This window comes from Rhinatrema bivittatum, chromosome 3 (genome assembly GCF_901001135.1).
Source record: "Rhinatrema bivittatum chromosome 3, aRhiBiv1.1, whole genome shotgun sequence".
Classification (NCBI taxonomy): Eukaryota; Metazoa; Chordata; class Amphibia; order Gymnophiona; family Rhinatrematidae; genus Rhinatrema; species Rhinatrema bivittatum.
In genome coordinates, this window is record NC_042617.1 from 4,462,657 (window position 1) to 4,478,843 (window position 16,187).

The 16,187-nt window shown below is 48.4% G+C and overlaps 1 protein-coding gene across 1 annotated transcript in view; it reads left to right on the forward strand.

Moving 5' to 3' along the window:
- SLC22A7 (solute carrier family 22 member 7) overlaps positions 1-16,187 on the forward strand; it is a 103,554-nt gene extending 87,367 nt beyond the window's left edge. The window contains exons 7-10 of the mRNA XM_029592822.1: positions 746-960; positions 1,464-1,572; positions 5,849-6,055; positions 14,160-16,187. Of these exons, the coding sequence (XP_029448682.1) occupies positions 746-960; positions 1,464-1,572; positions 5,849-6,055; positions 14,160-14,259 (631 nt within the window). The 3' untranslated portion in view covers positions 14,260-16,187. The remainder of the gene's footprint in view (positions 1-745; positions 961-1,463; positions 1,573-5,848; positions 6,056-14,159) is intronic.

Below are 16,187 nucleotides of genomic sequence, written 5' to 3' on the forward strand. Positions count from 1 at the left end.
CAAGATTTTGTGTCATTGGTAACTTACACCTAAGCGTCTTCATCGAATATATTTGAGCATTTCAAATAAATGCTGATGGGGTTGTGGAGAGGTAGGGATGCTCTTTAGTTCATGACTATTGGGATATGTTTTAGCATTAATTTTAGAGACTATAGGTGCCCCTATTGATAAAGATCCAAAAGGTACTTCTCTTAAGCTTGCCTACTCCCAATATTCTGGTTGAGTTACAAATATTGATATCACAAGTTATTATAGCAACCTGAATTGAGTTGGTGCAATGGTGGAAGAGAATATTTTTACCTACTATGCAGAAGTGCATTGAACAGGTATTATCTGGGGAAGTTGACTGCTATTAACTTAGACAATTTTGTTACATTTTGGACTCCTTTTCAGCTCCAATTGACAGATCCGTAAAACAATTACGTTATGCTATTATTGACCCTTGATGTCTTTATTGGGTTGGGTTACAGTAAAGGAAAGGGAGTGGAGGGGGAGTAATATAGGTGGGTAATGGAGGAGGATATGTTACCTTCAAAACCTTATGTGGAAAATTGCTATATATGTGTGGCATGTTGTCGCTGTTGATTTTGCCAATAAAAAGTGTATTAAAAAAAAAACCATACCAACAGGGAGGATGCATGAACCAAAGTCTATAAAACTTCCTGTTATAAGATAAATAAGCTTAAGACTGGATCTCTGTTCCCGTCATTTCACTACTCTGCATTTCTCTTTTCCTCCACTGTAGGTATGGTGTGGCATTCTCCTACTATGGGATCAGTCTCAATATTACAGGCTTCGGGCTGGATATGTATATGACTCACTTTGTCTACGGCGCTATTGAGTTACCAGCCAAACTAGGCATCTACTTCTTCATGAACAAAGCTGGCCGGAGGCATGCTCAGGCCTGGACACTGCTGGTCACAGGCTTATCCATAGGAGTCAACATAGTCATCCCAGTCTGTGAGCATGTGCGCACATAACCTGAATCTGCACTTCCTCCCTTAAGCCAACTTCTCCAGGCTTGTGTTGCACAATCTGTTTTTCTCTCTCTTTTTATTTTAATGGCATTTTCTCCTATTCTTTTGGACTTCCAGTTTAATTGGAACAAGGACTGGTACTATCAACCTTCATTCACAACTCCCAAGGGATTTTCCCTATTTGAGTCCAGTCATTGCAATCATAATTGCTCAGCTAGTGTCAGTGTTGCATGGCTCCTTCTGGAGTCTTTGTCATTAAATGTCCCTAAATCTGACCACTAGCTGTAACTGGGACTCCCTGACTGATCTGGACAGTAGAAAACCTGAGTCGCCCCACACTGATGCATCAGGCTATTCCCTCTCTAATAATAGCAGACAACATGATGATCGCAGCCTGAGAGCTCCTGCACAGATAACCTAAACTTTTTCCAGCCTTTTCTTGATTGATCTGTCACTTTTTTTCTCTGCCCATGTTTTATTTTCCAGCTGTGGGCTCTGTGCGCTCAGTGATAGCCATCATAGGGAAAGGATTCTCCGAAGCTGCCTTTACGTCTGTAATCCTCTACACCGCAGAGCTATACCCGACTGTGCTGAGGTAGGAATGAGCTACAGGGAGGGAGGCTCCCTCAGTCTCGATAGCACTGGGGATAGGGAGAGGGATTCCTTCCGTCATCACTAACGTCAGGTAGTGGGAGAGGATCTCATACGGTCTGAATTAGTGCCAGAGAGAGAGATGGGTATGTTTTGACAGATAAAGAGGGCAGTGGTGGGAACAGTGATGGATTTAACACTCTGGGTGCATTCAAGCATTGGGACAGCTGGTTGGCCCCCTTGACATAGGGGAGGGCTTTTCCCCAAAACTGGAAGCTGTAGCAAGCTCGAAGGATGCCACCTCAATGTTGCCTCAGCTACCTAGTCTAAAATAAGGACACCCCCCCATCACTCCCAGTGAAAGGACACGGCCACACCACTCCCAGTGAAAGGACACCCCCCCCCCCCATCACTCCCAGTGAAAGGACAAGGCCACACCACTCCCAGTGAAAGGACACCCCCCCCCCCATCACTCTCAGTGAAAGGACACGGCCACACCACTCCCAGTGAAAGGACACCCCCCCCCCCATCACTCCCAGTGAAAGGACACGGCCACACCACTCCCAGTGAAAGGACACCCCCCCCATCACTCCCAGTGAAAGGACAACGCCCCCCATCACTCCCAGTGAAAGGACAAGGCCACACCACTCCCAGTGAAAGGACACCCCCCCCCATCACTCTCAGTGGTAGGACAAGGCCACACCACTCCCAGTGAAAGGACACCCCCCCCCCCATCACTCTCAGTGAAAGGACAAGGCCACACCACTCCCAGTGAAAGGACACCCCCCCCCCATCACTCTCAGTGAAAGGACAAGGCCACACCAGTCCCAGTGAAAGGACACCGCCCCCCCCATCACTCTCAGTGAAAGGACACCCCCCCCCCCATCACTCTCAGTGAAAGGACAAGGCCACACCACTCCCAGTGAAAGGGGCTTGCTTTCAGGGATGGGAGTGGTTTTTCCTGTGCAGTTGCCTGCTCTGCCTTTTGGGAAATCTTAGTGCTGTAGCTGGCCTATGGCCACGGCTCTGGACGCTGCTGCTGGAAGGGCACAAATAGCAGAGCTGCCGCCCCTAACAAAGAGAGCCCCGCCGCCACTGCCAATACTGAAAAAGAGACTGTCCTGGCAAGACAGGGATATTGGTGGTGATGGGTGGGAAGCGTGGATAGAAAGAGGTGGTGGTGGTAGGAAGCGTGGATAGAAAGAGTTGGTGGTGGTGGTAGGAAGCGTGGATAGAAAGGGATGTTGGTGGTGATGGGTGGGAAGCGTGGATAGAAAGGGATGTTGGTGGTGATGGTGGGAAGTGTGGATAGAAAGGGGTGATGGTGGTGGTGGGAAGCGTGGATAGAAAGGGATGATGGTGGTGGTGGTGGGAAGCGTGGATAGAAAGGGGTGATGGTGGTGGTGGTGGGAAGCGTGGATGGAAAGGGATGTTGGTGGTGATGGGTGGGAAACGTGGATAGAAAGGGGGATGGTGGTGATGGTGGGAAGCGTGGATAGAAAGGGGTGATGGTGGTGATGGGTGGGAAACGTGGATAGAAAGGGGGATGGTGGTGATGGTGGGAAGAGTGGATAGAAAGGGGTGATGGTTGTGATGGGTGGGAAGCGTGGATAGAAAGGGATGTTGGTGGTGATGGATGGGAAGCGTGGATAGAAAGGGGTGATGGTGGTGATGGGTGGGAATCGTGGATAGAAAGGGATGGTGGTGATTGGTGGGAAGCGTGGATAGAAAGGGATGGTGGTGATTGGTGGGAAGCGTGGATAGAAAGGGATGTTGGTGGTGATGGGTGAGAAGCATGGATAGAAAGGGATGTTGGTGGTGATGGTGGAAGCGTGGATAGAAAGGGGTGATGGTTGTGATGGGTGGGAAGCGTGGATAGAAAGTGATGTTGGTGGTGATGGGTGAGAAGCGTGGATAGAAAGGGATGTTGGTGGTGATGGGTGAGAAGCGTGGATAGAAAGGGATGTTGGTGGTGATGGGTGAGAAGCATGGATAGAAAGGGATGTTGGTGGTGATGGGTGGGAAGCGTGGATAGAAAGAGGTGGTGGTGGTGGTAGGAAGCGTGGATAGAAAGGGATGTTGGTGGTGATGGGTGGGAAGCGTGGATAGAAAGGGATGTTGGTGGTGATGGTGGGAAGTGTGGATAGAAAGGGGTGATGGTGGTGGTGGGAAGCATGGATAGAAAGGGATGGTGGTGGTGATGGTGGGAAGCGTGGATAGAAAGGGATGATGGTGATTGTGGTGGGAAGCGTGGATAGAAAGGGGTGATGGTGGTGGTAAGCATGGATAGAAAGGGATGTTGGTGGTGATGGGTGGGAAACGTGGATAGAAAGGGGGATGGTGGTGATGGTGGGAAGCATGGATAGATAGGGGTGATGGTGGTGATGGGTGGGAAACGTGGATAGAAAGGGGGATGGTGGTGATGGTGGGAAGCGTGGATAGAAAGGGGTGATGGTTGTGATGGGTGGGAAGCGTGGATAGAAAGGGATGTTGGTGGTGATGGGTGGGAAGGGTGGATAGAAAGGGGTGATGGTGGTGATGGGTGGGAAGCGTGGATAGAAAGGGATGTTGGTGGTGATGGGTGGGAAGCGTGGATAGAAAGGGATGTTGGTGGTGATGGTGGGAAGCGTGTATAGAAAGGGATGTTGGTGGTGATGGGTGGGAAGCGTGGATAGAAAGGGATGTTGGTGGTGATGGGTGGGAAGCGTGAATAGAAAGGGATGTTGGTGGTGATGGTGGGAAGCGTGGATAGAAAGGGATGTTGGTGGTGATGGTGGGAAGCGTGGATAGAAAGGGATGTTGGTGGTGATGGGTGGGAAGCGTGGATAGAAAGGGGTGATGTTGGTGATGGGTGGGAAGCTTGGATAGAAAGGGATGTTGGTGGTGATGGGTGGGAAGCTTGGATAGAAAGGGATTTGGTGGTGATGGGTGGGAAGCATGGATAGAAAGGGGTGATGGTGATGGGTGGGAAGCATGGATAGAAAGGGATGGTGGTGGTGATGGGTGGGAAACGTGGATAGAAAGGGGGATGGTGGTGATGGGTGGGAAACGTGGATAGAAAGGGATGGTGGTGGTGATGGGTGGGAAACGTGGATAGAAAGGGGGATGGTGGTGATGGGTGGGAAACGTGGATAGAAAGGGATGTTGGTGGTGATGGGTGGGAAGCGTGGATAGAAAGTGATGGTGGTGGTGGGGTGGGAAGCGTGGAAAGGGGTGATGTGGTGGTGGTGGGAAGCGTGGATAGAAAGGGATGATGGTGGTGATGGGTGGGAAGCGTGGATAGAAAGGGATGTTGGTGGTGATGGTGGGAAGCGTGGATAGAAAGGGATGATGGTGGTGATGGTGAGAAGCGTGGATAGAAAGGGATGATGGTTGTGATGGTGGGAAGCGTGGATAGAAAGGGGTGATGGTGGGGATGGTGGGAAGCTTGGATAGAAAGGGATGTGGGTGATGGGTGGGAAGCGTGGATAGAAAGGGATGTTGGTGGTGATGGGTGAGAAGCGTGGATAGAAAGGGATGTTGGTGGTGATGGGTGGGAAGCGTGGATAGAAAGGGATGATGGTGGTGATGGGTGGGAAGCGTGGATAGAAAGGGATGTTGGTGGTGATGGGTGGGAAGCGTGGATAGAAAGGGATGCTGGTGGTGGTGATGGTGGGAAGCGTGGATAGAAAGGGATGCTGGTGGTGGTGGTAAACGTGGATAGAAAGGGATGCTGGTGGTGGTGGTGGTGGGAAGCGTGGATAGAAAGGGATGCTGGTGGTGGTGATGGTGGGAAGCGTGGATAGAAAGGGATGATGGTGGTGATGGGTGGGAAGGGTGGATAGAAAGGGATGATGGTGGTGATGGGTGGGAAGGGTGGATAGAAAGGGGTGATGGTGGTGATGGTGGGAAGGGTGGATAGAAAGGGGTGATGGTGGTGATGGGTGGGAAGCGTGGATAGAAAGGGATGATGGTGGTGATGGGTGGGAAGCGTGGATAGAAAGGGGTGATGGTGGAGATAGGTGGGAAGCGTGGATAGAAAGGAGTGATGGTGGTGATGGTGGGAAGCGTGGATAGAATGGGGTGATGGTGGTGATGGTGAGAAGCATGGATAGAAAGGGATGATGGTGGTGATGGGTGGGAAGCGTGGATAGAAAGGGGGATGGTGGTGATGGTGGGAAACTTGGATAGAAAGGGATGATGGTGGTGGTGGTGGGAAGCGTGGATAGAAAGGGGTGATGGTGGTGACTGGAAGGGGAGGTGCATTCCTTGCTATCTGTGGATAACTTTCTGTTTTGCAGACAGAACGGCATCGGCTATACTGCCTTCGTTGCTCGAGTAGCAGCATCACTAGCCCCGCTCATCATACTATTGGATGATATTTGGAATCTGCTCCCCCAGCTTATTTACTGCTCGGTTGCCATTATCAGTGGCTTGGTGGCCTTCTTTCTACCTGAGACTCTGAATATGAGACTGCCAGAAACTATCAATGATGTAGAACAAAAACCGTAAGTCACAGAAACGTGAAAACACCACCAGATGACGACCAAAAGGTCAGCCTAGTCTTCCCAGTGGTGATGCAATAGTCAGAGCTTGATCTCAGGCTTTACCCTCACATCCAAAAACCTCTGTGTATCCCATTCTTGCTTGAATTTTGGTATCCTCCACCTCCAGTGAACGACAATTTTCGTATATCACCCTTTCTCCTATGAAGAAATAACTCCTAAATCTATTCCCTTTTAGCCTAAGATTGAGGGCAATTTTTATACAAAGAGGAAAGTGTGCTTGGGGATTTCACAAATATCCCTGTGCATATCTTGCCTTCCTTACCCTAACTCTACCCATACTCTGCTGAGATTTGTGGATCCACAGAATATACTTTTTTTTTTAAATTAAAATGTTACCCACAATAAGAGGGCAAATATTCATACTGTGTATTTATGCATAAACTCTTTTGAAGCAGGAGCTCCCTTCAAAGCCTCTCTTAGCAGGAGGCACTGGCTTGGAAAGGAGCTCCTGAAGTCCCAGCCTCTTCCACAAGGTGGCACTGTGGGGAATGGTGGTGAAGTGCTAGCTGTGAAAGTGGGGTGGCATAGGCACCCGTTGTTCTGAATTATCAGAAGCGGATCCTTCCCTAGAGGGATGCGCCGGCGAACTGAGAGGTCCTGTAGGATTGGGAACCAGACTTGGCGTGGCCAGTGAGGGGCTATCAGAATCATTAAACCCTTGTCCCTCTGTAACTTCACGAGAGTCTTCAATATGAGTGGAAGTGGAGGGTACGCGTAGAGGAGATCGCTGGACCACGAGAGGGCAAAGGCGTCCCTCGGCTGTAAGTGGTGACTGCGAGTGAGAGAGCAGAAGTTCACTACTTTGCGGTAGTGAACTTCTATTGTGGATAACCCCAACGTTGGAAGATTGTATCCACTACCATGGGGTTGAGAGACCATTCGTGTGGATGAAAGTGTTCCTACAATGTAAGTAGATAAGAATGTGGACCTTTGGTCCAGAGGGTACTCACCAAGACACCAGCCTGATGGGTTCTTCTCTGGAAGGGGGAGTGCCGAAGTCCAAGCAAACTCAAGTCCGGGTCCAACCAGAGGTTAAGGCAGGCGGCAGGCAAACTCAAGTCCGGGACCAAACAGAGGTCAAGGCAGGCGGCAGGCAAACTCAAGTCCGGGTCCAAACAGAGGTCAAGGCAGGCGGCAGGCAAACTCAAGTCCGGGTCCAAACAGAGGTCAAGGCAGGCGGCAGGCAAACTCAAGTCCGGGTCCAAACAGAGGTCAAGGCAGGCGGCAGGCAAACTCAGGTCCGGGTCCAAACAGAGGTCAAGGCAGGCGGCAGGCAAACTAAGGTCCGGGTCCAAACAGAGGTCAAGGCAGGCAGCACAGAGAAGCACAGGAAGCAGCCACTCTGGAACCTTGCTGCGAAGGCAACTGCAGAGTCCCAGGGAGAGGTTTAAATCTCCCTGAGTGATGACATCATCTTCCGGGGCTGGCCCGGCCCTCGCGTCCTGGCCCCTTTAAAAGGCGGGGTTTCCGGCGGTCTCCCCGACGCTGCAGTCTTGACGTCGGAGAAGTCGCGTTGCGGTCCGTGACTGCCTGCCGCGCCAAAGGACGGACCCGCACCGCCACATCAAGAGAGGTAGGGGGTCCTGGCCGAGGGTTTCCCCGGCCAGGAGTTGTAACAGTACCCCCCCTCTTACACCCCCTCCTGGAGTGGCCGGGTTTCTCAGGATGTAGTAGATGAAATTGCTGAAGTAGGGTTTTATCAAGAATGTTCACTGATGGTTCCCATGAATTCTCTTCTGGACCAAAACCTTCCCACGCCACCAAGTATTCCCATCGCCTGTGATGACGACGGATGTCCAGAATTTCGCGCACTTGATAGATCGAGTCCTCTTCAGATACTACCTCCGGTGATCGAGGTGGAGATGCGTGGAAGGAAGAAGAAACTAATGGTTTCAACAGGGAAACATGAAAAGAATTATGAATCCGAAGACTGGTTGGGAGTCGCAATCGATAGTTCACTGGTCCCAAGCGCTTGCTGATAAGAAATGGTCCAATGTACTTAGGAGCGAGTCTCATGGAAGGAACCCGGAGACGAATGTGGCGTGTACTGAGCCAGACTCTATCTCCAGCATTAAACAGTGGGGAGGGTCAATGATTCTTATCTGCCCTCCGTTTGGCAGAATCGGCGGCTTTAAGTAGACTGGCATTAGTAGTCTTCCAAAGGTCCTGCAGCTGCGATGCGGAAAGCTGTGCCGCTGGAGAGGCAACTGATAGAGGTAGGGGTAGAGGAGGCCGGGGTTGTTTGCCGAAAACGATCTGAAACGGTGAGGTTCCCGTAGCAGAATGTGTATGCGAGTTGTGAGAAAACTCGGCCCAGGATAATAGTGTAGACCAATCATCCTGGCGTTCATTGACGAATAGGCGAAGGAACGTCTTTAGGCCACGATTGACTCTTTCAGCCTGCCCATTTCCTTGGGGATGAAAGGCAGTCGTAAAATCCAGCTGTACTCTAAACTTTTTGCATAACGACCCCCAGTATTTGGCAGTAAACTGTGGACCTCTGTCTGAGGTTATGTGAAGCGGGAGACCATGCAGACGGAATACATGAAGAACAAAGAGCCCAGCCAATTCAGGAGCAGAAGGTAACTTAGGCAGAGGGATAAAGTGAACCATCTTAGAAAAACGGTCCACCACAACCCATATGACCTGATGACCAGAAGAGGGAGGAAGGTCCACAATAAAATCAGTACTTATATGAGTCCAAGGTTCCTAAGGCGGTGGAAGGGGTTGGAGGAGGCCCCATGGCCGACCAGGTAGCGGTTTCTGCTGGGCACACCTTGGGCAGGAATCTACATACGCCCGCACATCCTGGCGTAAAGAAGGCCACCAATAGAAGCGAGATAATCTGTCCAGTGTACCCATCCTCCCAGGATGGCCGTCCGTCAGGGAATCATGAGCCCAAGAAAGTACCTTAGTACGAAGACGGAGAGGTACTACTGTCTTCCCTGGAGGCGCTGTGTCAGTGGTGGCCAACATCACTTTCGCTGGGTCGATGATATAGTTGGGGAAGTCAGGTACATCATTGATCTCGTACAGTCGGGAAAGAGCATCAGCCCGAATATTCTTAGAGGCTGGACGGTAACGTAGAACAAAATTGAATCGGCTGAAAAACAGTGACCATTGAGCCTGGCGGGGGTTTAGTCGTTGTGCTTTACTAAGATATTCCAGGTTCTTATGATCGGTGTAGACTGTAATTGGATGCTGTGCTCCCTCTAACCATTGCCTCCATTCCTCGAAGGCCAGTTTAATAGCTAACAGCTCCTTGTCCCCAATTCCGTAATTCTTTTCAGCTTGGGAGAATTTACGAAAAAAGTACGAGCAAGGAAGTAGCTTCCCTTGGTTGGAATGTTGACCGAGTACGGCTCCTACCCCTAAGTCGGAGGCATCCACTTCAACAATAAAAGGACGCATGGGGTCTGGGTGACGAAGACATGGTTTCTGTAGGAATGCGGCCTTAAGATTCCTAAAAGCCTGTACTGCCTCGCTAGGCCAATTCTTAGGATCCGCTCCTTTCTTGGTTAATGCCGTGAGGGGTGCCACAATGTGAGAGAATCGTGGAATGAAGGTCCTATAGAAGTTAGCGAACCCAAGGAATCGTTGTAGAGAACGGAGCCCTACCGGTTGCGGCCATTCCCGGATACTGGCCAGTTTATCTGGGTCCATTTGGAAACCTGTATTTGAGATAATAAATCCCAAAAAGGGTAAAGATTGTCTTTCAAATAAGCACTTCTCCAGTTTCACAAATAGTCGATTTTCTCTCAGACGTTGCAGGACTTTACGGGCATCCATACTGTGGCTGGCCAGATCCTTGGAATAGATTAATATGTCGTCCAGATAAATGATTACACCCTGATTCAACATGTCTCGAAATATTTCATTCATAAGATTCTGAAATACAGCTGGTGCATTGCAAAGTCTGAAAGGCATTACCAAATATTCATAATGTCCATCACGTGTATTGAATGCGGTTTTCCACTCATCCCCAGGTTTTATTCGCACCAGGTTATATGCACCATGCAAGTCCAGTTTGGAAAATATACTAGCTCCATGAAGGCGATCCAATAATTCCGAAATTAGCGGGAGCGGATAGCGATCTTTACGAGTTATTGCGTTAAGTCCTCTGTAATCAATGCATGGCCTTAATGATCCATCTTTCTTGGGGACAAAGAAAAATCCCGTGCCTGCTGGCGAAGACGATGGTCGAATGAACCCCCGTTCAAGATTTTCTTTAATGTATAGAGACATGGCCAGAGATTCTGGCCCGGATAAAGGCTTTACCCGCCCTCTAGGTGGACAGTATTAGGAATAAGATTTATAGCGCAATCAAAAGGTCGATGTGCTGGAAGAATCTCTGCATTTTCCTTGGAGAAGACATCCATAAAATCTGCGTATTGCGGAGGTGGTTGAAGGATAGTAGTAGCTATCTGGATCTTGGGTTGAGGTCTCTGCTTTAAACAAGTAGAAAAGCATCCCGACCCCCAGGCTACAATTTGTAGAGTCTCCCAATCGATGACAGGTGTGTGTCTCTGTAATCAGGGGAGGCCTAGAACCACCGGATGAACTGCCTTTTCCAGAATGAAGAAGGATATCTCCTCCTTATGGAGGACCCCCAGTGTGAAGTATTATCAGAGCGGTATAGGCTGTGACTTGACCCGGCAGATTCTCTCCCTGGATAGATGAAATGTATAGAGGCGTTTCTCGATGTAGTACAGGTAGCTGAAGTTGGTGGACGATTTCTGCCAGAATGAAATTTCCCCCGGACCCTGAATCAATGAGGGCCAAGGTTCCCTGGTGGTAGTGTAGAGTGACAGGAACTGTACAATGAGGGGCAAGAGTGCTCCCTAGGGTCAGCCCCTCTAAGACACCTAGGTTCGGAAGTTTCCCGGGCGTTCAGGGCATTGGGCTAGAAGATGTCCCTTATTGCCGCAATAGAGACAGAGTCCTAACCTTCTTCGGCATTGTCTTTCTACAGTAGTCAGATGACTCCTTCCCAGTTGCATAGGTTCCTCACTGCCCTCGGCCGATGTTTCTGAAGTGGTAGGATGCACCAAAGGACGGGAGAAGGTTGGGGCCAGTGGGACTGTATGACAGTTCTACCGTTGCTGTCAATGCTTCAAGACACTGTTGTTGCTGTTGTTGTTGCTGTCTTTGTTGCGTCAATTGCTGGGCTAGGCCTGGAATGGCCTGGAGGCCTGACAAATCCCCCGGGTCCATGGCCTTCGCAATCTGTTCCCACAATGTAAGTAGATAAGAATGTGGACCCTTGGTCCAGAGGGTACTCACCAAGACACCAGCCTGATGGGTTCTTCTCTGGAAGGGGGAGTGCCGAAGTCCGGGTCCAAACAGAGGTCAAGGCAGGCGGCAGGCAAACTCAAGTCTGGGTCCAAACAGAGGTTAAGGCAGGCAGCAGGCAAACTCAGGTCCGGGTCCAAAACAGAGGTCAAGGCAGGCGGCAGGCAAACTCAGGTCCAGGTCCAAACAGAGGTCAAGGCAGGCGGCAGGCAAACTCAAGTCCGGGTCCAAACAGAGGTCAAGGCAGGCAGCACAGAGAAGCATGGGAAGCAGCCACTCTGGAACCTTGTTGCGAAGGCAACTGCAGAGTCCCAGGGAGAGGTTTAAATCTCCCTGGGTGATGACATCATCTTCCGGGGCCAGCCCGGCCCTCGCATCCTGGCCCCTTTAAGAGGTGGGGTTTCCAGCAGTCTCCCCGATGCTGCAGTCTTGACGTCGGAGAAGTCGCGTCGCGGTCCGTGACTGCCTGCCGCGCCGAAGGACGGACCCGCACTGCCGCATCAACTGAGGTAGGGGGTCCTGGCCGAGGGTTTTCCCGGCCAGGAGTTGTAACAGAAAGGTCCGGCTCAACCTGTCCGCCAGAACATTGTTCACACCCAAGTAGGTTGCTCTGAGGTACATGGAGTGGGAAAGAGCCCACACCCATATCTGTGCAACTTCCTGACACAGAAGGTAGGAGCCCGTTCCCCCTTGCTTGTTGATGCACTACATTGTTACCTGGTTGTCGGTTTGAATCAGAATGGTCTTGTTTGAGAGGCAATCCTGAAATACTCTGAGGGCATATCTGATCGCTCGAAGTTCCAGGAAATTTATCTGATATTTGGCTTCCTCTGGAGACCAGGTCCTCGGGAGACCAGGTCTTGAACGAGTAGATGTGACTCGGTTATTTACACTTTCGAATAATAGAAGGACTAGGGGGCATTCCATGAAGTTAGCAAGTAGCACATTTAAGACTAATCGGAGAAAATTCTTTTTCACTCAGTGCACAATAAAGCTCTGGAATTTGTTGCCAGAGGATGTGGTTAGTGCAGTTAGTGTAGCTGGGTTCAAAAAAGGTTTGGATAAGTTCTTGGAGGAGAAGTCCATTAACAGCTATTAATCAAGTTTACTTAGGGAATAGCCACTGCTATTAATTGCATCAGTAGAATGGGAATTTCTTAGTGTTTGGGTAATTGCCAGGTTCTTGTAGCCTGGTTTGGCCTCTGTTGGAAACAGGATGCTGGGCTTGATGGACCCTTGGTCTGACCCAGCATGGCAATTTCTTATGTTCTAATGACATGGACGCCTTGATATCTCAGGTAGGCCGCGACCACTACGAGGCACTTGCTAAAGATTCGAGGTGTGGATGCTAGGCCGAATGGCAGTACCCAGTACTGAAAGTGCCGGGGGCCGACCAGGAATTTAAGGAATTTGCGATGAGATGGAGTGATCGAGCTGTGTGTATATGTGTCCTGAAGATCTAGAGAGCAAAGCCAATCTCCTCTTTGTAGAAGAGGAAGTAGAGAGCCCAAGGTTCCCATCCTGAACGTTTCTTTCTGCAGATATTTGTTTAAGGCATGCAGGTCCAGTATTGGACGAATGCTCCCTGACTTTTTTGGGATGAGGAAATACCTGGAATAGAACCCCTGTCCCTGCTGGGAGAGGGGTACTGGTTCTACTGCCCGGGATTTCAGGAGGGTTGAAACCTCCTCCTCCAGAAGAGAGGAGTGGTCTGATGATCCCCACATTTGCCGATGTGGGGAGTCTGCTGGTACAGACAGGAAGTTGATGTGGTAACCTTGGGTCAGTACAGCAAGTGCCCACTGATCTGAAGTGATTGTGTGCCATATGTTGGTGAAGTGGCACAACCGACCGCCGACGGGTATGGACGGTAGAGGAGGTTGGCTTATGCTCTGCAGCGAGGAGTCAAAATCCAGCAGCTGGGCCTGGTGGAGGGGCTGGCTGAGTCTTCTGAGGCTGGGATTGTCTGGCCTGACCTTTCTGGTAAGGTCTGGAGGGGCAACCTAGAGTAGCAGGAGGATATCATCTCCGTGGCTTGAAGGACGGCCGCTTAGTCTCTTCGGAATGTCCTTTTAGAGGTGGACGGGAAATCAAAAGGCTATGACCACTCCAAGGCTTTTTACCCTAGAAAAACTCTTCCAAAATCATTCCTAATATTTTGCCTTTTTGGCCACCAACACAGACTGAGCTGAAGGATTCAAGGTATTGTCCACAAGGATTCAGAGGTCCTGTGCTGGGTGGTGACTCCTAACAGAATCCAGCAACATGTACATGTAGTATTTATTTTTCTCTAGATGCATTACTTTGTACTTGCCCACAGTAAGTTGCATCTACCATTTAGATACCCAGTGTCTTAGTTTTACAAGGTCTTTCTGCAGTTCTTCACAATGCACTGTTTTAATGACTCAAAAGATCATCTGCAAATTTGGTCACTCATTTTTCCTCTCTCCAGATTTACTTATATATACACTAAAAAACAAGTCCCAGTACAGACCCCTGCAGCACTCCACTAATGACCTTCCTCAATTTGACTTTTTGGGAGCAGCTGGGTTCTTGTGAATTTAATTGGCTGCTGTCTAAAACAGGATGCCAGGATCAGTGGACATTTGTGACACGCAGCCTGGCTTTTCTTATAGTCTGATGAGGGATCTGAAACAAGCAAGACTTCCAACGATTGCATCTTTAGTGTTGCTTTGTTAAGTTCTGTCCTGACACATTCTGCCTCATGGAACAATGTTTTTATCTTCTGCAGGGGGAGACACTTGAATCACATCACAGAGGACATGAACGAAGACATTCCCCTCAAAACTCTTGAAAACAATGACAGCACGGATCAAAAATCTCAGATTTAAACTTTCAGTGATGGTGGCTTGAAGCTACGACTTCTTCAGCGAGGACACCTTTCAGGAGCTTGGGGCTGTCTTCTTCAGTAATAGCACCTGTCAGTAATAGCACCTGTCAGCACCTGTCAGTAATAGCACCTGTCAGCACCTGTCAGTAATAGCATCTGTCAGCACTATGGGAGTAAGGCGTGCTATCTAATTTCAAGAAAACATTCAACACTAAAGCAGAATGCTACTTGAAACATTCAGGAATAAATAGTATTAGGTTAATTCAGTTGATGTAGTGGAAGCAGACATTCTTCATCTACATCTGAAAATGTTTAGGCACATGTAAAATGAAAGCAGCCCATTACATGAAGGATTAATTATGCCTTCGGCACTGGAATCAGCACACAGCATTTCTCAGTGTAAAAAACTTTTATATTTTTTATCTAGTACTTGAGGGATGGCAAGTTAGATTTTATAATAAACTTTTTTTTTATTACCTGTATCATATCCTATCTGCTAGCCTTTCACTGAAAATAAGCAGTCTGGATATTCAGTGGGTATACTGATTTCTGATAATAAACTGGGCAAATATGAGAGAACTTTTTCTTTCTTCTGGAAAACTACCCTTACAAAATTTGCTTTATCATCTTCAGAAAATGGATGGAAGAGATGGCCATCAGTCTATATTTAAAATCACTTGAGTGAATACCATATATTTCTGGAGATGATCAAAACCACAAAAATCAACACTTAGCTTCAACTCTCCTCAACTGGCAAGCTGTTAAACATCCCCAAACCAATTCCTATGAACAGTATTTTCATTACCAATGACCCATCATTCTAACAAAATTATACATTCTATTTAAGAAAAACAGTCCATCCTTCATATAAGTTAACAAAAACATCACCCACTCTATTATAATATAAAAACCTTCATCCACCCACCATCCATTCAGTCCATCCAGAACATCAACCCACAATTCCAATCATGCACACATTTCTCTCAAAAAATCTCGTGTGTACAAAAAAAATCTCCTAAACTTCTAAAAAACCACAGAACCATTTAGAAAATTATTTTTGAGAACATCTTTATAGAGTTAGAAAGAAAAATTGTGAAGAATCCAGAGAGAACTTTAAAATGCCTGTCCCATCCTCAAGACAGGTGGAGGTAATATATCTATTGTTGATAGTCCTCAATATTCTTAAAGCCAACAAAACTGTCCAGTAATTTTCAACAGCTTTAATGCAAGGACCTGCTATTCAGGAGAGGACACAAAGCCCTTGATACACTTCCAACAGGTTATATCTTCAGCAATCCCAGTGAAGCATACAAAACACACCTCCAAACTCAAGTCAAGATAGTCTCCTAACTTTAGATGGTCTCTCCCTGAGAGATCCTCCAAGCCTCTCTCAGAGCTTGCTCAGTGTGCGCTCACTATTATCTACAGGGCAAGACCCAACCCAAAAAAAGGAGAAGGGCTAGCCATTGGGAGGATGCCAGAGATGCAAAAATCCCAAAAAGCTTCAGCTAGAGAAAAATTAGTTGAGGGTTGCAAGTCTACAGTCACATTTCTAAAACATTTTACTACACATAGCCAGAGTTTTGGGATCAAAATACAATCCAACTAGGTAGACAACATTTCCATCTTCAATTTTATATGATTCAACCTTGTTTTATGTCATCCACTAGCTAGGCAGGAGAGAGCCTGCAGGACTGAATGGATGGGTCAAGTAATCCTTGTGTACCAGCACCTCCACTGTTAACATACTGTTTATATGCTGTTTAATAAAGTCATCGTATACGTTTATATACTTTTATGTACATTGTAGCATGCAGAATCCCTAATATTTGAGCAATCTGTACAATGAGACTATCCCACTGTCCTTGTATATTTGGGGACATATAATCTGATATACCAGTTTTTGAGGAAATAAAATGTACAAGTCTC